This window comes from Columba livia, chromosome 5, assembly GCF_036013475.1.
Source record: "Columba livia isolate bColLiv1 breed racing homer chromosome 5, bColLiv1.pat.W.v2, whole genome shotgun sequence".
In the NCBI taxonomy this organism is placed as follows: domain Eukaryota; kingdom Metazoa; phylum Chordata; class Aves; order Columbiformes; family Columbidae; genus Columba; species Columba livia.
Window position 1 is genome coordinate 40,805,896 of NC_088606.1, and position 20,566 is coordinate 40,826,461.

At 44.0% G+C, this 20,566-nt stretch overlaps 1 protein-coding gene across 6 annotated transcripts in view; it reads right to left on the reverse strand.

Annotated features, from left to right (window-relative positions):
* MAPKBP1 (mitogen-activated protein kinase binding protein 1) overlaps positions 1-20,566 on the reverse strand; it is a 103,530-nt gene that overhangs the window by 67,851 nt on the left and 15,113 nt on the right. For all 6 annotated transcript variants that reach the window (XM_065064577.1, XM_065064578.1, XM_065064573.1 and 3 more), the window contains exon 3: positions 3,910-4,001. In XM_065064577.1, coding sequence (XP_064920649.1) covers positions 3,910-4,001 — 92 coding nt within the window. The remainder of the gene's footprint in view (positions 1-3,909; positions 4,002-20,566) is intronic.

Sequence of the window (20,566 nt, forward strand, 5' to 3'; positions counted from 1 at the left end):
ATGGCTGGGAATCCATGAGCAGAGGTAGAGAGAGGCTTAAGCTGGTCAGAAGATAACAGAATAGTGTTTAAAAGACATTGCATGCTGACGAGCACAAAGCACTCCTTTGCTGCTCCTATGTAAGAAAGAGCACCGGCTGCTCCCTCCAGCAGGCAAGTGCCTCACATGAAGACAAGGCTCCAAACCAGCTATCATGACCAACTGAGAGCCAAGGAAAAAAGAATAAGGAGAAGCAAAATGGATCAGTCAGTCAGTAACACCAATCTACGAGGCCTAAAAAACAACAGCAAACACAACCCCTAAACAGATAAGCTGACTCCAGCTATCTGAGCAGCTGGTCTAGAATTTAAATGGATAGACACTGCCCTCCCTTCGGTTTTATTTTTTTCCTTTTTTAATGCTAGTCATCCTCAGAGGATTTTCTTAGCTTTGTTTCCCTTGTTTCTAGGAAACAGAACCTCAACTAGCTACTGAAAAAAAAAAAAGAGAGAATAAACCAAAATGAGAGAAGGGCAGGGAAAAAGCAAAGAAGAAAAGAAAAATAAAGAAAAGGACAACAGAGCATCAGTCCTATCACAAGAAGGAAAATATTCAGTATATTTCTGTTCCACCTCACTCCTCCCACAAGACCAACTTCATTACTCACTGCGTAACCCTAACAGAGATCAAATTAAGAAACTTTGGGGTTATTTCACTTACCAACATAAGAACAGGTGAGTACTAGAAGCAGTTGTAAGACCTTTGGAGAGGATGTAATTTTCTCTCCTGTGTTATCTCCAAAGACAAGAGTCTTATACGAAGGTGATGGCCTAGAATATCTGCAGTATTTGGTGTCTTTAGCCTTTACGGCAGACACGAAGAATCCTAGTAGAAAAAGCATGAAGAAAAAGCCTTCTATAACACAAGCATCCCACCAAAACAGTACTGGAGTCAGCAAAGCTGCTGTCACACACTGCCAGAAGAAAAGCCTCATTAGGGTCAAAGAAGAGACAGGATGAAAGGTTCAAAAGCCAGTGAAAAGGAAAGGCAATAATAAAGTAACGCTCAGCTCTTTGGTACCACTCTGGAGTTGGAATGAGCTTGGGAGGCATTGGGAACTGCTTTTTTCATGAGATTCAGAAACTCCAGGAAAGAGAAAATTCAGAAAAGCAATCATATTAAAGAAAAAAAAAATGGAAAACTAGAGACCAGAGTTAAGATTCTGCTCGAGGAAGGCCAAACTTTCTCATGCACAAGTCTTCATTCACGTAGTTATTTGTATGCCTGGCGCAGATGAAGTCAGGATGCCTGGAGCAACTGTTTTGATCTCAACCAAATGAATCTAGGTATGTTGAAAGTGTTCTTAGGAAAATACAGATTTGTTACGTAAATTCAGATTTTAGAGGTAGGACAGACTGGAGGAGCAAAGCATCTGCATGTCAGGATTGCAAAACCTCAGTACACAAGCAGAGGGCTGAGGAGATCACTGGAGTACCTGTAGCACAGCTGAAGATGACCAAGTTGCATGGCCAGGTCATGACCCAACTGTGCATGAGCCATATCCAGTCTGCTACATCAGCCTCATGTAAGAAGCTTTGGTGTCCAGTAAATTCAAACAAATAGGAACAAAAATAAATACAACAAAGCAAATGAACCAGAAATGCCAGGATTCTTGCAAATCACACAGGTGAGAGAAATTCACTGGAAATTAGGAAAAAAAAACAACTAACAACAACGACAAACTGAGCTTCCAACCACTTAGTAAGGTCTGCACCAGCACCCTTCTCATGTTTTGACTCATTAATTACTGTTTTATTTGTTAGAGATCATTTGACTGTGGCAAATCAGAGCAGCATCACAAAACAGGCCAGCCATGGCACTAAAGCAGCAAGTCATATAAGCCATTCAATTGTTACAACACACATCTGGAATATTCCATAGGTTTCCTGTGTAGGCCATGAGATGCTACGACCAACAAGTAAGAACAGGAATTCCCCTGTAAGGCCCTAAGGAACCACATAACCTTTTAATTACCCAAAACAACTCCCAGGAGTACTCATGCTTGATTAAATCAATGTTACGCAGGCACAAGCTCATCAGAGGACACTGCTATTAGCAAATTTAATTTATCTTTAGCTATGCAAGAACCCAAAACAGCTGTTCACTGCACTCGTTTTCTTCTCTCCTTGCCCTCTTCAAACATGAACACAGTGTCAGAAAAGATGCAGAGGAAGAGGCAACACACACATATTTGCCTGGCTCTAAAGAGTTCAAGCGTAAAGGACGCTGTCAAGTGCAGATGCAGACTGCAAATTATCTTCAGCTTAACCAATTGCCCACTGACAAGAACAAGAGGCAATGGGCAGAAGTTAAAACAGAGAAAATTACATTTGAACACAAGACGGGTGGACAGAGACCCCACTTTTCTTTTATTTTTTTTTTCTCCTTTTTTTCTTTTTAAAGTGAAAGTAGTCAAACACTGGAACACGCTGCCCAGAGAGCTCCATCTTTGCACATATTCAAAAGCTGCCTGACCACAGTCCTGGGCAACCTGTTCTAGGTGACCCTGCTTGAGCAGGCAGTTGGCATAGATGATCTCAAGAGGTCCCTCCCAACCACAAAGATTGTGGGATTCTGTGCACTAGGGTATCAGCAGGAAGGACAAAAATTTCTAGCCAGTTTTACTGACACCATCTCTCATTTTGGCCACAAACACAGAATCCTTAAGGTTGGCTAGCCTGTTTCTTGTACACTGGAAAATTCCATCTATAATTCTTGTGGAAGTTACTTTCTTCTAATTCCAGCTTTCATGTCTTAAGACTATGCCTATGCAGTGTCAGTTAGAGGTACTGCTCTTCATCTTCTCCTGTAGCTTGCTGAACAGCAAAATAAACTAGCTCAGAATAAAAGCCAAGCTCATACAGAATTCTACAACCCAGCCAGCTGGAGTATCCCCACACAGCACTACCTTAGGCAGTGAAGGTTTTTCACGAAGAGTCACTCTTCTGCCTTCCCAATCAACTTCCACTACAGTACCATATCTTTTCATCTACACCACAGAAATACCCCATCTTAGCAGCCATGCAAGGTAAAATATTTTTCCTTCCTAGCTTTTTCAAAATGCAATCTATTATGAGACCTCTACCTGCCTCTTTCACAGTCCCTCAGAAATTTTTCAGGGCCTATGTTCTTTCAGACAAGTCCCATCCCACAGACCAGCAACTCTGCCATGCTCTGCTCCTCCACAGGTACATGCCCTTTGGGTGAGCTCCACCTTCAGCGAGATCAGGATCTGTTCTCAGATGTCTATGTTTTGCTAAACATGCAACTCACAAAGCCACCTCTCCAACCCTCAGCTATCAACTTTCCCTAGGTAGCTCTTTGCTGTCCATCAAAGTCTCCTTCTGGATATCTCTATCTGGACTTAGACCACGGCTGAGATATGTATTGTACTCCAGAGAACTCACATGGAAGGGACTGGCAGCTTGAAATCTGTCTCTGCATTTGGTTGAGAAACGTGGTAGGTCATAAATTGCAGGGCTTATATAAGAAAGCTTTCGTCAATTCATTGAAAGCATCACCTGCTCCATTAAGTACTCACTGGTTTGAGCTTTGCATGGAGTTATGTGCAAGTTCACTACACTATAGAGTATAGTTAAAAAGCCCCCAACTTAACATACAGTTTAGATACAGAAGAGGGAGAGCATTTCCATTAAAAGGGATCCTGTTAAAACTTGACAGGTAAAATGCAATCCCTCTCCCTTGCCACTTACGCTAATAGTGCAGAGTCTCATAATTCCCTGGTTTTAAAAGATAAAAGAGAGGTAAATAGCCTCCTTTAGAGGACCATAGTGGAAATACTCTGAATCTTTATGTTGATACATCAGTGCTGGTTTATCTTAGCTTTGAAGAACACGGTTAGTGACTCACCCTGCTGGATAAGCAACGAGGCCAGTTCTCGGGTCGCAGGCTAATCCTCTGCCTCCCGACACAGTTATCCCCAACACCTTCTCCAAAGTCACCTAGTGCATGTGAAAAAGAAAAAAAGAAGTATCATGAAATATGAGTGCAGTTCAAATGGACCCATCCACAGATGCTGATGGTCTGGTTCACAGTGGCACCGAGAAGAATCACAGCTCCTAGAAATTCACCAACAAGCAGTCAGGCACAGAAGCAACCCTATTCAGTTTTCAACATATGCACAGTAAAATACTGCTGGGGTACAGAGAAGAAGTTATCAATCGCTTTGTCTATTCCAGAGCCTTGCAAAGTATTGCAAGGACAGAGGACTGCAAGCAGCAGATAGTACTGGTGAGAAGCTGAGATGCATATTCACTGCCCAGCGATTCTCATCTTCCCAACAAGAGCAGCAAACCACTTTCTCCAGAGCTCTTTCCCAAAAAAACATTTCCAGGTTGACCCATTATCTCCACCATCCATCACAGATGGTTCAGGCTGGTCCCAGCCCTGTATTCCTAGGAACTAAATACTCAATTTTTCCCCACAGTGCTTGAACTGAAAACCACATCTAATGGACCAGGGCATCCCTCCCCAGGAATCTCAAGTGACAGAATAGCTTACATGACTGGGTTCATAAGCCCACGTGCCAATGACCCATGCAAAAGACAGTAATCCAAAAATGTTTTCTTTCCCCTCCAAGCAAAGACCTCAACTATTTTTAGGAAAATAAATGCAACTAGGAAGAGCTACGCAGAAGATATGAAGATTCATAATCGGGCCTCTGCAGCAAGAAGCCAGGAAAAGCAAAAACAAAAGGGGAAAGGAGAGGGACAGATGGACATGACACAACATTTTGGGGAGCACTCCCCATGGGAGAAAGCATCAGAATTTAGCAATTACACCAAAGCAAAAGGTTGCAGTGAGATTACACTGTACAAAATCTGGTTCGTGGCATGAAAGGATTCAACCTCTGAGCACAAACGATTTCTCAGCCCTGGAGTTGTTTTGACCGACACGAAAATATTCTATTTCCTTTACATTCACACAGCTTGATTTTATTTATTATATATTTGATGCATACATTCCTCCTCAGCATTGCTGTCCCTGCCAAACTCATGGATTTTACTGGGTCACAGTCTTCTGTTTTTAATTATCATCATCTAAGTTATATTTGCTTAAGGCCTTAAGGGCATGGACGTGGCATAAGAAGTTACTAATGTAATAATTACTACTATCTTTAATAGCTGCCCTGAAGATTAACATCTTGTATTTATACCAACATGGTGCACAAAAGGCAGGGGCAGAGCAGGTTCCCCATGCCACCCTGACATGCAGCTTACCAGACCCAAGGAGTTCAGTTGAAGAAACAAGGTCTCAAGGAGCTCATGGCCCAGGTTTCTAGCGAAGGTGACAGAAGTAACACCACACAAAGAACCACCTTGCTTCAACATGTAAAGCAGGGCTGAGGTGCCACCACTTAAAGTGAGCCATTCATGCTTCGGCTAGTTCAAATTTGGCCTGTCTTCAAACCAGTGACATGGGAAGTGGAAGATTTCATATCCCAGTCCATGGAACAACTTGATATTTTTTCCCCTTTAGTAATAATATACCCTGGATATTTTGAGGTGGTATGAGGGAACATCAAATTGTCCCGTTCCCTTGCAAAATTAGTATCTCTGGAAACATGGCTTTTACAAAACTTCACTGGATTTTTGTTAAGTATAAGAACATACAATTAAAAATGCATTTACTGATCCACTGGTAAAAAAAGGAAATAGTTTTGTTCTAACCTAATGTTGGAACAAAAATGTTGAGGGTGGAAGGATGTCTACTCTTCCAGGCTCATTCACAATACTTCAAAATACACTTTTTTCAAAGCAGCCTCACAAATACAGAGAAAGAACTCAATACTTCTACTGCTGAGACTCCAGCTCATATCAGTAGTTTCCAACGCATCAAACTAAGAGAGGTTTAAATTCCTACAGAAACCACATTCCTACAGCAAAGGAGGAAGTGGAAGAGGCATGTGTCATTCAATTGCTCCGATCTAGATAAGGCACCAATTACTTGATGCTGTCAGCAAACATCAATTTAGCAATGTTGTGCTTAGGTTGCTCAGCACAGGCTTTAGCTCAGGCTGGCTGTAATTGGAAATGTCCTAAAAGGCATGGCCTGACCTTGGCTATGCAGCTATTCAGCAGCAATTCAGCAGCCTACTTTCACTAACTGGTACATTTTTGCTCTGCAAGGATGTCTATCAAGCCTATCAGCATGCAGTGTGACACCACAGCTGAGCTGATCTTACAGCTGCCGGCTCTGGAGGGGACAATCTCTTCCTCCCTCATCCCACTTGTCCCAGTGCCACCCTGCACCACTTCCCATGTGTCAGCACCAGCATGGCAACAGCCTGCCCCACAGGCCAAACCAGCAGAGAAACATGTTGTAGGTTTTTTTTTTTTTCTGTTTGCCAGCCTGGGGCAGCCACAGCAAGCTCAAAGCCAGGGAAAAGAAAAACAGTTGCCTTTTATTGGCACCTACATCAATCCAGTTGTACCTCTGAAACTCACCCTGTACTTGGTGGTGTGGGAAGATCTGTCCCATCCTTGTCTTTAAGACTGAGAGAAACTGAGCAAGAGCACCAACTGATTCATTTGGCACTCTCACCCCATCAACAGGACAACGTCATACTTGCTCCAGCTTCCTCTCGGACTCTAGGGTCTCTGGAGGCCTCATGCTGCTCTGTCAATAGACTACTTGTGACAATGCCAGCAGGTGGAAAGTCCACCTTTCTCCTATGGTCGGCACACAGCTTGACACAAAAGGAGTAGCTCAGTCTTCAGGTCAAATTATTCTACTGCCAGCGAGCATCTTCTGGCCTCCAACAGATCACTCATTCCATTGGAAAAAGACAACAGCTATCAAAGCCATACCACTGGCATTGATGGACCTAAAGCCACAGAAACAGATACCTGTGTCACGAGACTCATCATCAATTTTCTGAAAAAGACTTCCCACTTTTTGCACCTAGTCTTAGCTGCAATACCTTGCCAATGTAAAGAATCTGAAAAGCAATACCATGAGCCTATCCAATGGATGCTCTTGCAACACTTCTATGTGATAATACTTGAGTATTAAAACCAACTTGCTTCACAAAGGAGTACACACAAATTTAAAATTTGATCTTAGAATACTTGTGAGCTCCACTCCCATCATCCTGCCGACAATACACCACAGCTTTATCCCAACGACCAACCTCCAGACTAGGTGACATGAGGGCAAGACATAGTCAGTCACTTTCCACAAAACTTGACAGAAGAATAAAAACATTTCACAGAAAAAAAAAACAGTAGGCAACCATGCAGTACAAATTAGATTCCTCTCAACTTGCCAGCTAAAACAAAGAAATTATTCATATAGTAAATTAGGGCAGTAGTACACTGACTTTAACTTCCCAAACTAGAATTCAGATCTGTCAGCAAAGAGCAAATTTATTGATACAAGTCCACCACCATCCCACTTCTGAAGTTACAACTTACAGCAAGGTAGGAACCCACTTCCTCCTGCGGCAAGCACAGCCTCCCAGTCCTACATGTCCATAACCACTGCCATTCAGACAAGCCTCTTCAGCACATCCCACTCAGAAACACCTTCCACACCTTTCCAAGTCTGATCTGAGATAATCACAGGACCTGGAGAGTTCCCCCTGCAGACCTGAGACACCATGTTCAGTACCAATAGCTCCCACGTTGAACAAATTTGCTTCCCACAGTCATCAGACATGTCGCTCCTTGCTCCGGCCTTCACATGTGATCAATAGGCCACCCCACCACCCTCATCTAAGCCTGGACACAAATGCAAAATTAAACATGTCATTTTGTACACCCAGATGAGAGGTGCAGAGAGGAGGCTGGCTATCCACATTTGTTACAAGGCTTCTATTAATAATATTTGGCACTTTCAGTCAAGGTTCTCTAAGTGATTTTTCAAGTGTTACTGCATCGACCTGCATGCAACGCAGCTCACTTTGCATTGCAACTATGCTACCTGTAATCACCTTATCTTCATTACTTCAAGGTCAACCTTTTTTTCAAATTTGAAGGCTCAATACACAGTCTTAGGCACCAAAGCTAGAATCAGCTACGCACCAACACCTGTCTTGCAAAAACTGATATTCACCCATTTTACAGGCTTAAATCTAAATTTGTCTGCTTGGAGTTGCACCAACATGTAAAGAAATTTTAGTGCCTAAACAGATCACCAACCCTCTTCCTTCCATGTCAGATTGCAAGACTGTCAGATAGGTCCCACACCTGCTAGGACCAGACCAGCAGAGTCCTGGGCTGCAGGACTCAAGACACTGACAGGTATTCAAGGCAGCCATGCCCTCCCAGGGAGAGGGGCTTTGCTGCAGCCCAGTCCCACCTGGAAGTTGAAGGGCACGTCTGAGAGCAGCCCCTGCTTCCCTCAGGCACAGTCCCACGCAGCACGAGGGGAAGGCCCACACTCGTGTGACAAAACCATGCCACCTCTGCCTTACTACTGAGGTGCAGATAGATGATCCTTTCGGAAAGGCTGGTCTAAAAAGTCCCTGCCAGACGTGCTTGTCTTTTCAGAAAACAAGATACATGACCAGCTGCTCCCAGCTCTCGGAGAGCAGGTTTCGTACTTGCGTGAACTCCTTCTGTTGTTCTGAGGAAGTTACCACAAGCAATCGTTTCCACTTGCTAAAAGGACAACACAGAAGTCCTTGAAGGATCAGCCCAGCTTCACTACCCTGCAAACACTGTTCTCCTTCCCATGGTTTGCAGCCCTTTGCACCACACTGCAAAGCCAGGCAGGAGGTACAGGAGGCAAACGCTGTGGCCTGCACATCTAGGCAGCACGCTCTTAGAAACTGATAGTAAACGCACCAAGCGCAGCAATGATTTCCACCAGAACGGGTGCCAAAGGGGGCAACCAAGCCACAGTGGCTGTCCTGCCTGACCTGTGCTCACAGGTGTTCTTCCTACAGCTGTTTTACTGGCTGGGAGCTCCTGTGTCTATGCCTGCTTGCCCACCATCAGACTTCTGCAGTCTGGCTTCACCTTAGAGAAAGAGAGGAAAAGAAAATTTCAGGAGAAAGCCATTTTTAACATGAGACATCTCTTAAGGAGTTTCAGCTGTAAGCTGAATGATGCTGCCACTCACCCCATCACCCTCCTCAAGCCAGCAGAAGTCTAAGCAGGGGTTCAGTAGTATTTCAGCCCCTCTACCCCATACTCACATGCTCAAGAAATCAAAGAATTTTATAACTTGATCACCTCAGCTCCTGCCTTCTGATACTATCGATGTTTCTTCTGGGCCCAAAAGCTTATCTTTCTCTACAAATGCAATTTATTTAAGCATGGAACTAAAGACACAAAGCATTTGAGAGAATACACACAACTTTCCAGTGCTCAAAAAGACCATCAAGGGGAGAAAACTGGTGTTACTGTACAGGGCTGCCCATATGCCACAGTACCTATGGCATTAGACAGAAGGCTACTGCTTGGCAAAACCACATCCAGCAAGTAGATGTCTCTGTTACAGACTTCATGGATCAGACACCAGTATCCAGCCCTGGTCCCTGTTTCCATTTGCAGCTGTAAGTGAAGGAGAAAAGTCAGGAAGAAAGGTATTATAAACAAATGTATGGATAAAGTTTAGGAGCAGGGAATGCAAATTTGATTCTTCCTCACCTTCTGTCAATCTCCCAGTCTCAAACCCAACAATATCTCAGTTTTTAACCTATTTTAGTAGAGTTCTCTACCATGAACTTAAACACTATGTCTTTAAAAGTCTCACATTCACAACATCTTTTGGCAAGGAACTCCATAGTCTGGTACATGTTGCAAGAAGAACAGTCTTTCACTGCCTGTTTTAAACCTGACTTCTATCAGTTTCATTTGGTGTATCCTAGTTCTTGTACAGATAGAGTGAACAGTCAATCTCCACAACATTTTTAGGCGCCTCATGATTTTGTAAGAAGCTATGCTATCACCCCCAAGTCATCTATGTTCCAAGTACAAGAGTCTTCACTTACTCAGTTTACGGCTCTCCTGAAAACCATTTCATATCTTTGATCAGCTCTGATGCTCTTCTGTGAACCTCCTTCAGGTCCACTATATCCTTCCCGAGATTAAATAGGAAACAGCTTTCAAGCTGTGGTCACAACAAGCATTAATAGGGCAGACTGTATTATTACAGTCTTTTGGTTTGTTCTCCATTCTTTTTTCCCCATTGATATCTTACACTCAAAACACCTTTTTGACATCTAAGGTCATTTACAGACAGCAGTAAAGAGGTCACCCTACTCAAAGTCACAGATAAGAACTCCTGCTGCTTTGCGCTGGGAAAATTACCCCCATTCTCTCCTCTCTGCTCCCCTATGGAAAGGGAAACCCTATTATTGAATCAACAGTTTGATTTCAACTTCCCCGTTCCTCTCCATGCTTTTGTGAGCACTTACTCATGAACAAGAGCATCCTTAGAGGGAGTTCTTGCAGCACAATTATTCCATTCCACTCCAGAATGGCTACTTCAATAAATGCCCACATGCAGACAAGTTCTATTTTAAAAGTCTTCCCATGGGTCTGTGTATAACACAGTTAACGTTTGAATCCATTTAATTAACTAGCAGGATCGAGTCAGCATGAAAAGACAACATCCATCAGAGTTCATCTATCGTGCACTGCACAATGTGCCTGCCCTCATCCCTCTCCTGCCTGAATGTGGGCATATTAATAATGTATGTGCAAAAGCACGCATTGCTGAGAAAGTGGTCGACACAGAAATCCCAGATACATCATCCATGAGTACTCCTTTGGAAAGCCTTCCCTAGCACATCAAGTAAGCAGTTACTATCTTGTCTGATGAGGGACTACAAAATCATCTGTTCTTTTTGCCTTTAAAAAAAAAAAATGCTTTAACAGCTTGACTTGAGACCCCCATACCCTTCAGTCCTGGAAATACACTGCCACAGGGAACTCCAAAAGTGGGCCCGTGTTTCACAACAGCACTGTGCTTTTCAGGTCCATCTCCCTATATTCTGCTCCCAGGGCTTTCAGCACCACTACACACACTCCAACGTGTTTTCCGTGCTGCAACACAGCAAAGTCATTTCAATGCACTGTGGCATCTGATACGTGAAAATGCATCGTAGCTGTACATTGTGAGTGTCAGCATTTAAGAAATAGCCATCTATTTCTTACATAAGGGAAATTTGATCCAGCATGCCAAATCTCACAGCTGGCCCTGTTTGTACATCTCTCCTGCTGCTCCTGGGCCCTGCCGTGAAGAAGCACGTTTAACCTCTGGGGACCAGCGCACACATTGTAGGCTCTAATCCACCATCTGAACACACTGTCTGACCTCCTGTTACTGCTGCAGAAAAACAAAGGCTTTAAGTTTTACATTTTGCTCTGCTTCGTTTGGCACCTTAAACACACAACACTAATTACAGTATACTATTCTACTTAAGGCACTGTCAGCATTTCCACTGCAAAGTTTTCATTCCAGGGCTTTAAAACACAGCTGTGAAATATTCATTTTGCACTTGAGCTTGACATGCAAAGGTCTGGCTTTGGGCCAGGTTCCTCTGCCTGTTTGTTTTTTCAGGAGTTGGGGTTTTTGTTGTTGGTCTGGCAGAGGGAGGGCTGAAGAGCAGTGGATGGAATTAACTGCAGGGGACGTCTGACTTAAAAGAGCACACAAACAACAAAAACACTCAGCTCCACAGTTGGTTTCTGTCCCTCACCCACCCAATGCCCCCACCTGCTCTTGTTTGTGCACACAGCATACGCACTTTTAACTTTTTTTTTCTTTAATAAATATTTTTTAAAGAGGCTTTTCTACCCTCTCCCTCCTCTCCAGCCTGGGCCTTCTGTCCCTCAGCACTCATTGCTAGCAAAGAGTACTGTCTTGTCAAGCCTGGAGGCCAAAAATATTTCACCTACATAAGCAACAGTAGTAACCCAAGCTCCAACACACGACCAATTCAGAACGTCTCTGCCTCGACAGACCAGCTTCCATGTCTCTCACAAGCCTTGCTCACCACCACCATTGCAGACTCATACCAATTGCCTACCTGACCCTCTAGGAACCACTCCAAGACCAACAAACTGGTTTCACGCAAACCATTGCACAGGCTTGTTGCAACATTTCAAGGTGTTTCCAGCTAACACTCAATTTGAAGCAGCATTCATGGGGTGAAAAGATTCAAAGCTATGTCTGACCACTGGACCAGTCCTCACACTTTAATTAAAAAAAAAGAAAGAAAGAAACCCTGACCAGAACATCATAATTTGTAACAAGCAGTGGCCAATTCTAGGCAATTTGATTTCAGGTTAACTACTTTAAGAACATCAGAGAACCATTTCCCATGACACACATTATGACTGACGCACCTTGGCACAAGAGTGGCAAGGGTAGAAACCAACTTGCCCACAGGTTTTGAATCGCTGAGTTATAGGAAGCATTACATCACATTCATAAACCTGTATAAATGCGGAGGTGGGATGAGGGGTGGCGTTTTTAATGGAAATGCTGAGTCTCAGCTCTAATGGCTCTGCCAGGTGCCACTACAACGGTTGTGCAAAGGTGTGCACACACATTTATTAAAAATGCTGCAGGCAGTTGAGAGAACATGAAACAAAACACAACGGAGGTGGAAGAAAGGGAACGTGAGCAATCTAAGGTCCCTGTAGGCTCTTTCTACATGCGCATGCACACGGCATGTGTGCGTTTGTCCATCTCTCCACACAGCCTCCCTTGCCTGCTCTCCCCTCCTGGCCTCCCCAGCGTGCTTCCAGTATGCTTTCAGTCCAATTCCAGCTGTCAGGACTGCATTCCTGACCCGTCAGCCCCAGCTGTCAGGAGCTACGTGCTGAATCTGCACTCTGCCTTCTTCTTCATGCACCTGGAGGAAGGCAATCCCATGGAGGCCATAAATACCATTGCATAGCCCCAGGGAAGTGGGTGGGAGGCTATTAAAAGCACTCCTACCAGGAACCATAGGGAGGGAACTCAAAACTGACAGCAACACATATCTGCAAGTGTCCCTGTGGCCTGCAAAAGAGGATACATAGAGGGTTAATTTCCCACTAGTTTCTGCAGCATGACCTAGCCACCATTTAATAATTATTTTATGCTTCTTCACTTAACGCCAGCCTGATCCCCCCATTTTCTCTTCTCCACACCCACCCCAAGGTCCAATTTCTTCTAAAATACTGCAGGGATGAGGAAAGGCACATGTAACCTTATCAACCCTGGTTAGAGACATCGCAAGCAGCAACTTCTCCCATTCAGCCATCATCCTCACAGTAAACGCAGCCCTGACTCAGGTTTTCATGAGATTTCAGAAAACCTTCACAATGTCTGGGCTTCAGAGATACAAATGTTGTAAAGGAACAAGGGGTGGAGCCTGTGTAAACCGTCCAGCTTTCTCAGTGTTGTGATGATACTATTTTGACTTTGGTGTGGGGAATGATTTTTGTTGATGTAAGCAAAGTTTGTGAAGATTGTGTAATGAATGTATACTTTAAAAAAGAAAAAACGATACATGGCTACATGTTTGCTGGCACATAAAGAGTCAATCCTGATTTATTCCAGACTAAGCATCAGCACATGGAGTCAATCGGACCAGCTCCACAAGCAGGCAAGCCCTATGGGACACAACAGAAAGAGGCATCCTGTGTGGGCAGGCTTCAAAGAAGCCATTCCTTGAGCTCTCGGGACCTGGAATTGTGCAGGATCACTTCTTCATGAAGAGCAGATTTTTCCAATTTGCAAACGTGCGTTACTTTTTCACAAGAAAAGTGAGTGGGCAAGATACCAGACTTTACGTAGGGGCTGCTTTTGCTCTCCCACATAGGCAATTTGTCCAGCGGTTTTTTTCTTCATAGTAGAAAATGGAACCAATTCACCTTCCTCTGCACGGAGAACTATCTGTAAGAGTATTAGGTACAAACAAAGACTTGCAATGCTCCCCCATCAATCTGTCCCAACAGAGGAGAACAAAGGAAGCAACTTTTGACTTTCTGGTAGTGTTATGTATCAGTCATCTCCAAATCCACACACGGGGCCTGAATACAGGCAAAGAAAGTGCTTCAGTGAGAAGTAATAATAAAAAAAAAGTAAATACAGCTCCCTTGGGCAGCATTTCAGTTACTCATATAAGGGTTTGAAATCAAGCAGGAACAAGTGGTTCTCTTGGCGTAAGGGTCACTGTTTCTCATCGTTAATCATCACTTCCCAGATAGGAAAGGCTCTTTCCCCTCTTTTGCCCAGGCTTTAGCACTCACGAGAAGCGAGAGACAAGAACAAGGAAAAGAGCCAAAGAGGGATGTGGGCAAGGGCTGGCAAGACTGCTCCCTCTGCAGCTCTGCCAAAGTCCCTCCCTCCCCACAGCCCTGGCCCTGAGCTGGGCCTGCTCCTAAATACAGACGGTTAAAGTCCACAGTTTTGTGTCAAAGACGGGCATCCGCTCCAAGGAAACTGTGGCAGCTTCACATAACTCCTGACTCCGGAGAAGTCAAACACACAGGCTGTAACACAGCGTTTCTAATACCAATACTGCCATGGCAAGGAGCTCCATCCTAAATCACCTCCTGCTGAGCTCTATAAACAATGCAAACGTTCAAACTAAACTTGGACACGGAGAAGATACACTGCGAGAGAGGGCGCAGAAAGCCTTCCCCACAGTTAACCCTGCCGAGGGGAGCCAGAGGAGAAGAGCACTGAGATGTGGCTTCAAGAAAAGCACCATGTTACAATTCCCTTCCCTGACTTCTTTCATTTCTTCTCACCAGCATTTTTTTTTTTGGTATAAATGGATCCGTGCACTGTCTGTGTGAAGCTTCGGAGGGAACTTGGTGGTGAACCTTGAGAACAAGAGTAGAAACACATAAGCCCACAGCTATGCAGGGTAAAGAAAAGCCTTTTAATCAGCCTGCCTGGGTGACACTTATAATTCATTTGTGATTTCTTCATTCACACATAATGCCCCACGCTACATCAATCTATTTTTACCCTTCACCACTGATTTGCACAGCAGTTCTCTTCTAAAAGTCATCGACTGCCATTTCTAAACTGTAACTCTAGATCTTGCCTGTACCTACTCAGCCTTCATTGCCAGGAACACAAACATGCCAGTCTTATGGAAAAGGGGACAGCTCTAAGTAGTGTATTTAAGTCCCCAGGAAAGATTTAAAGAGACTCTCTGTATGTAAAAGTCTCACCTCTTTATGCCCAGACTCCTTACACAGAGTAGGTATCTGTGACCTCCACAAGAGGTCAGAGAGTTCACCTCTCCCAGTGCCTGAAGGCTCCTGCCTACAACACCTGAGACACCTTGTCCTCCCACGTATTCATCTCCCGGAGACTGCAGGAAAGTACATACTCGCATTCTCAGGGGATTAGAAAATGGTTTTGTTGTAAGCCGATTTAAATTATATTTAAAAAACCACTTATCAGCAATTTAAAAGATGCTATGATTGAAATAAATACAACAGGAAGGACAGAGTGAGCACACAGCATTTATCAGACAGAAAACACCTCTGCAGAAGGGGGCAGGTGGTAAAGAGATTAGTGTTCAATCTTTCCCTAAATATTGTCTGGACTATTTATTATTTGTTTCACAGTACTTGCAAAAAGTCCTGTGCTTACAGCAGGTAGCATCATGTGCTCTCACACAGCTTGCAATCTATAACCAGATATAAGAGGACTGGATGGTAAAAAACAAACAAACACACACAGAAGCAATTAAGTAAAATGTCTTAATCACAGTTATGCAACAAATTAGCAGCAGAGCTGGGAATAACCTCTCTCCCTCACAAACTCCAGCAGCTATCTACTTCATGGACCCTGCTGCACCATTGCTGTATCTCACTCCTGCTTGAGGCTAGGGACAACATTTTTAAAGAGTGCTTTAAAATGAATCAAAGGAAAGGATGTGAGATTTCTTTTTTCCACAGAACCAATGAGGATATCAGAGGAGCCACCCAAGCTTCCTGCCCACCCCCAGTCACCACTCTGCGCCCAGCTCTCAGCAATCCCTTCCTGCACTCCCTGCCCTCTGCCCTGAGGAATAAGCTTCTTACAGAAGAGCCGTTACCATCATCTGCCCTTCATGCATCCTAGATTTAAGGAGCTCTTTGCATCTGTCAGCCAACGTGCATATTGAACACCCTAGAAATTTCTCCTGTCAGCCAGAAGGTATACCATGTCCTCCAGGAGAAGCAACACATATGAACGTGGGCGAAATATTGAGCAAACAAACTCAAGGGAACAGCACAAGCACTGATTTCCATTGTCTCCTCAACAACCTTGCTGCTGCCACCTCCTCCTGTTCCAGTATGTCTGGAAAGTCCTTCACTGGTAATACAGTGACCCCCATCACTGCACCTGCTGCTCAGCCACCTGCACTGACAACTCCAGAAAACCCACCTGTGCTTACTCAGGTACGCACGACAGGGCCATCTTTCTGCTTCAAAGACTCAAAACAGTACTATAGGAGAGGCAGCAGTCATTCACAGTCACAGCTATCCCAGATGCAGACCTTGGTTTAATCTTTTCCAAACAGTTAACATTTCTTACAAGTTTTATGGCCTAGACCCAGCACCCCAAGGAGCTGAATAACTCCCCCTGCAAGTCAGCAACAAAAAACACCACTGATTCTCCTTTACACGCACACAAACTACCACAACTCAATAAACTGCCCAGAGAGAAGAGAGGTTATACAGATAACTACAAAGCAATCCTAAACAAACTAATTAAATCATTCATGCAGCCCACTTTCCTTTTCCAGATGCTTTGCCCTTAAATCACTTCTTTCTGTGATTTTTCCCAGGCACATTTTCAGTTTCTTTCCCTGCAGGAAACAAAGTCTGTAAATGAGTGGCACAAAAGTCCAACATAAGCTGACTTATTTGAGGAGGCTAATAAAGGTGACATAACAAAAAGGAAGCAGTCTGTCATCTAAGTGACTTAAAACCCTGAAAAAGGGGGAGTAACCCTGGAAAAGCAGGTCTTCTCTAGCCTACACTTAGGCTCAGGAACATGGGTAACTAGTAGAATCATGAAACGTGAGAACTGAGAAAGTAAAACCACACTGAGAGGAAGTGATTTTTATCCACAGGCTTAAAAACCCCTTTGTTTTTGTTACCACCTAGCTTCTGTCATACTTCAAGAAAGCAAACCAATACAACTATCACCATTTCTTTACTGCCCTTTTTCAGAAATTCAGAAAGCCGTAAATCCAGGCACACAACCAACTCCTGTTCCTTCAGCACTTCATGAAGTACTTCTGTTTTCATGTGCTTCGTTCTTAGCAAAAATTGCTGCTGTAAAAAGCAAAACACACACAAAAAGATTATGGAACTCCAGTCTCCAGCAAAGAGTCAATGCTCCCAATGCATGATTTTCCGGTCAATAATTTTAGACACATTCACTTACTCAGCAGCTTTCAGCAGACTCTGTCTTGGTAAGAAATAACTTTGAGTAACACATGTAGTTCAGTAATAACTGAACTACTAGCCCTTAGTACATTTGTATAGTTCAGACAAAGAATATCTACAAGAAGCAGACAAACACATAAAGGGCAAGCAGTAAAACTGAAGAGCAAAGCAACACTTAAGAGTCAGAACATCCCTCTTGACTGTTTTTTGTACTGGATCACTATGCTAACCCTGCTCAAACTGTAGTTCATGTCCTCCAGCAAAAACTTAGCTATAAAGCTTCTGTGCAGTTTCTGTCCACACTTGCTGTGCTGCACTGGCAGCTAAGGTAGTGGGCAGCAGCTGGATACAAGCTTTAGCCTCACCCCTGCACAGGAATTGACCCCTGTGTGAAGCCAGGCTGCATATCCCACCATCAATCAGAGAAGATGCATTGGATGAAACGGAGCTGATCGCCTGTCAGAGTTGTTGGAATGCAAATGATGATTTGGACTCTTAAAAAAAAAAAAAAAAAATATATATATATATATATATATATTGCAGAAGGAAATAATTGTAGAGATTTGTTCATGGAGCACTGAACCCTGAAAATGTTCCCACCTGTCCACAGTCTTGCCTCTCTTCTTCAAATTGCATCAGTCTTTTTAAGAAAAGACATTACTTCTACCTGCAAACTTTGCTTCTCTTACCTCCTTAGAACATCACAGATTAAGACCTGCAATAAAGCACTTAGGAGACAACATTGTGGAAGAATCCCTTCTACAAATCAGCCAAAGACAAACAAGCACTTAAGAGTTTAAAGATGCAATTAACATCAGGCACAAGTAAAGACTAAAACTGGCTGCTCAGTGCTTATCAGCACTTTCTGCTGTTTCTTTAGAGGTCACTTCCTACATTTCTTTTGGGTGAGATAAAGATCTATTAGTGACAGAAAAGACCACAAAAATTGGCACAATCTGCTACTGCAGGCGAGCTGACTGAGCAAAGACTTTGCACTAAGCTGCTCAGAAATTGCAGAAGTTGTTTTGCTTACAAGTACTGCCTGGAGAAGTCCTACACACACTTCTCATGGTTCAAAAGATGACAGCAGCATCCCAACACACTTAGGAAGCACAGTCACACAATGACGTTACTTCAAAATACTGTCCCCACAATACATCAAAACATGATAACCAATGCAGCTAGAAGCTCCGCATGCACCTGGACTACTTATCTAATAGCTAGAGGACAAACATCCACCAGGAGTGCAAGAAAACTCAACAGCAGTTTTGGAGTCACAAGTACCCAAGAGACTGTCACAAACTAAACCCTGTAGCTTTGGGGGACCAGGACACTGTAAACAGAACTCTGTGGGGTTTCTGTCAGATGCTCCACCACAAGAGGAAAGAGCTGAGAAACCATCAAGCAGGAAGCAAATGCTCCATACCCAAGTATTGGGCACTCCACGCTCTTCCCTGCAGGCTAGCCATATGGCATTTCGTTGCTGCTTTCAGTCATTTTCCTCAGCCTTTTCCACTGAAGATGGAGCGCTGTGAAGTCTTCTCAAACGAAGGGAAGCCCTGGTGCTACCCCATTCTCCTATTTATAACAACAGCATTACTGCAACAGTTCAAACATATTTTATATATAGCTCTGTGGCTTATTTCCAGGCAGAAGTAACCCAATGCTGGTATACATATGTTTAGACCACAGCAATGGCAAATAATGTCCCGTAAACACTGTTAACTGCTGCTCCACTGTGACGAGGACAGGCTCTACCGCTGCAGTAATACAAGCTGTGTTAGGAAAATTTAAAAAAAAAAAATTCCACCCAGAAGCTAAGCAAGCCACTCGCCACCTGCACAGCACTGACAGGCTCCACTATAGCCCCAACAGATTTATAGCTGTAAGTTAACAGCCAGCTCTTGTCACATCAAGATATAGTGCCTGACTGCCAAGAGACCACATAGAGGTGACCAGGGTGTGTGCCAACATAGCGGCAGACATGCAATACATAGAGCATCTGCCAGTATCCACTTGCATTTTAAAGGCATATCAAGGATAAGAGGGTTATTAGGGGCAGTCAGCATGGCTTTACTAAGGGTAGGTCATGCTTGACCAACCTCATAGCCTTTTATGAGGACATAACAACGTGCATGGATGATGGCAGAGCGGTGGATGTGGTCTACCTTGACTTCAGCAAAGTGTTTGACACAGTCTCCCATAGCATCCTAGTTGCTAAGTTGAGGAGGTGTGGTCTGGACAACAGAGTAGTGACGTGGATTGCAAACCGGCTGAAGGAGAGAAGCCAGAGAGTGGTAGTCAATGGTGCGGAGTCTAGTTGGAGGCCAGTATCTAGTGGAGTGCCTCAGGAGTCAGTACTGGGGCCAATATTATTCAATATATTCATTAATGATTTAGACAAGGGAATTGAGTGTACTATCAGCAAGTTTGATGATGACACCAAGCTGGGAGGAGTGGCTGACATGCCAGAAGGCTGTGCTGCCATCCAGCAAGACCTGGACAGGCTGGAGAGTTGAGTGGAGAATAACCTAATCAAATTTAACAAGGGAAAGTGTAGAGTCCTGCATCTGGGCAGGAACAACCCCAGATTCCAGTATAGGCTGGGGAATGACCTATTAGAAAGCAGTGTAGGGGAAAGGGACCTGGGGGTTCTGGTGGACAACAGGATGACCATGAGCCAGCACTGTGCCCTTGTGGCCCAGGAAGGCCAATGGCATCCTGGAGTGTATTAGAAGGGGGGTGGTTAGTAGATCGAAAGAGGTCCTCCTGCCCCTCTACTCAACTCTGGTGAGACCCCATCTGGAGTATTGTGTCCATTTCTGGGCCCCTCAGTTCAAGAAGGACAGGGAACTGCTGAAGAGAGTCCAGTGTAGGGCAACAAAGATGATTAAGGGAGTGGAGCATCTCCCTTATGAAGAAAGGCTGAGGGAGCTGGGTCTCTTTAGTTTGGAGGAGACTAAGGGGGGACCTTGTTAACGTCTATAAGTATATAAAAGGTGAGTGCCATGAGAATGGAGCCAGGCTCTTCTTGGTGGCAAACAATGATAGGACAAGGGGTAATGGGATCAAGCTGGAACACAAGAGGTTCCACTTAAATTTGAGAAGAAACTTCTCAGTGAGGGTGACAGAGCACTGGAACAGGCTGCCCAGGG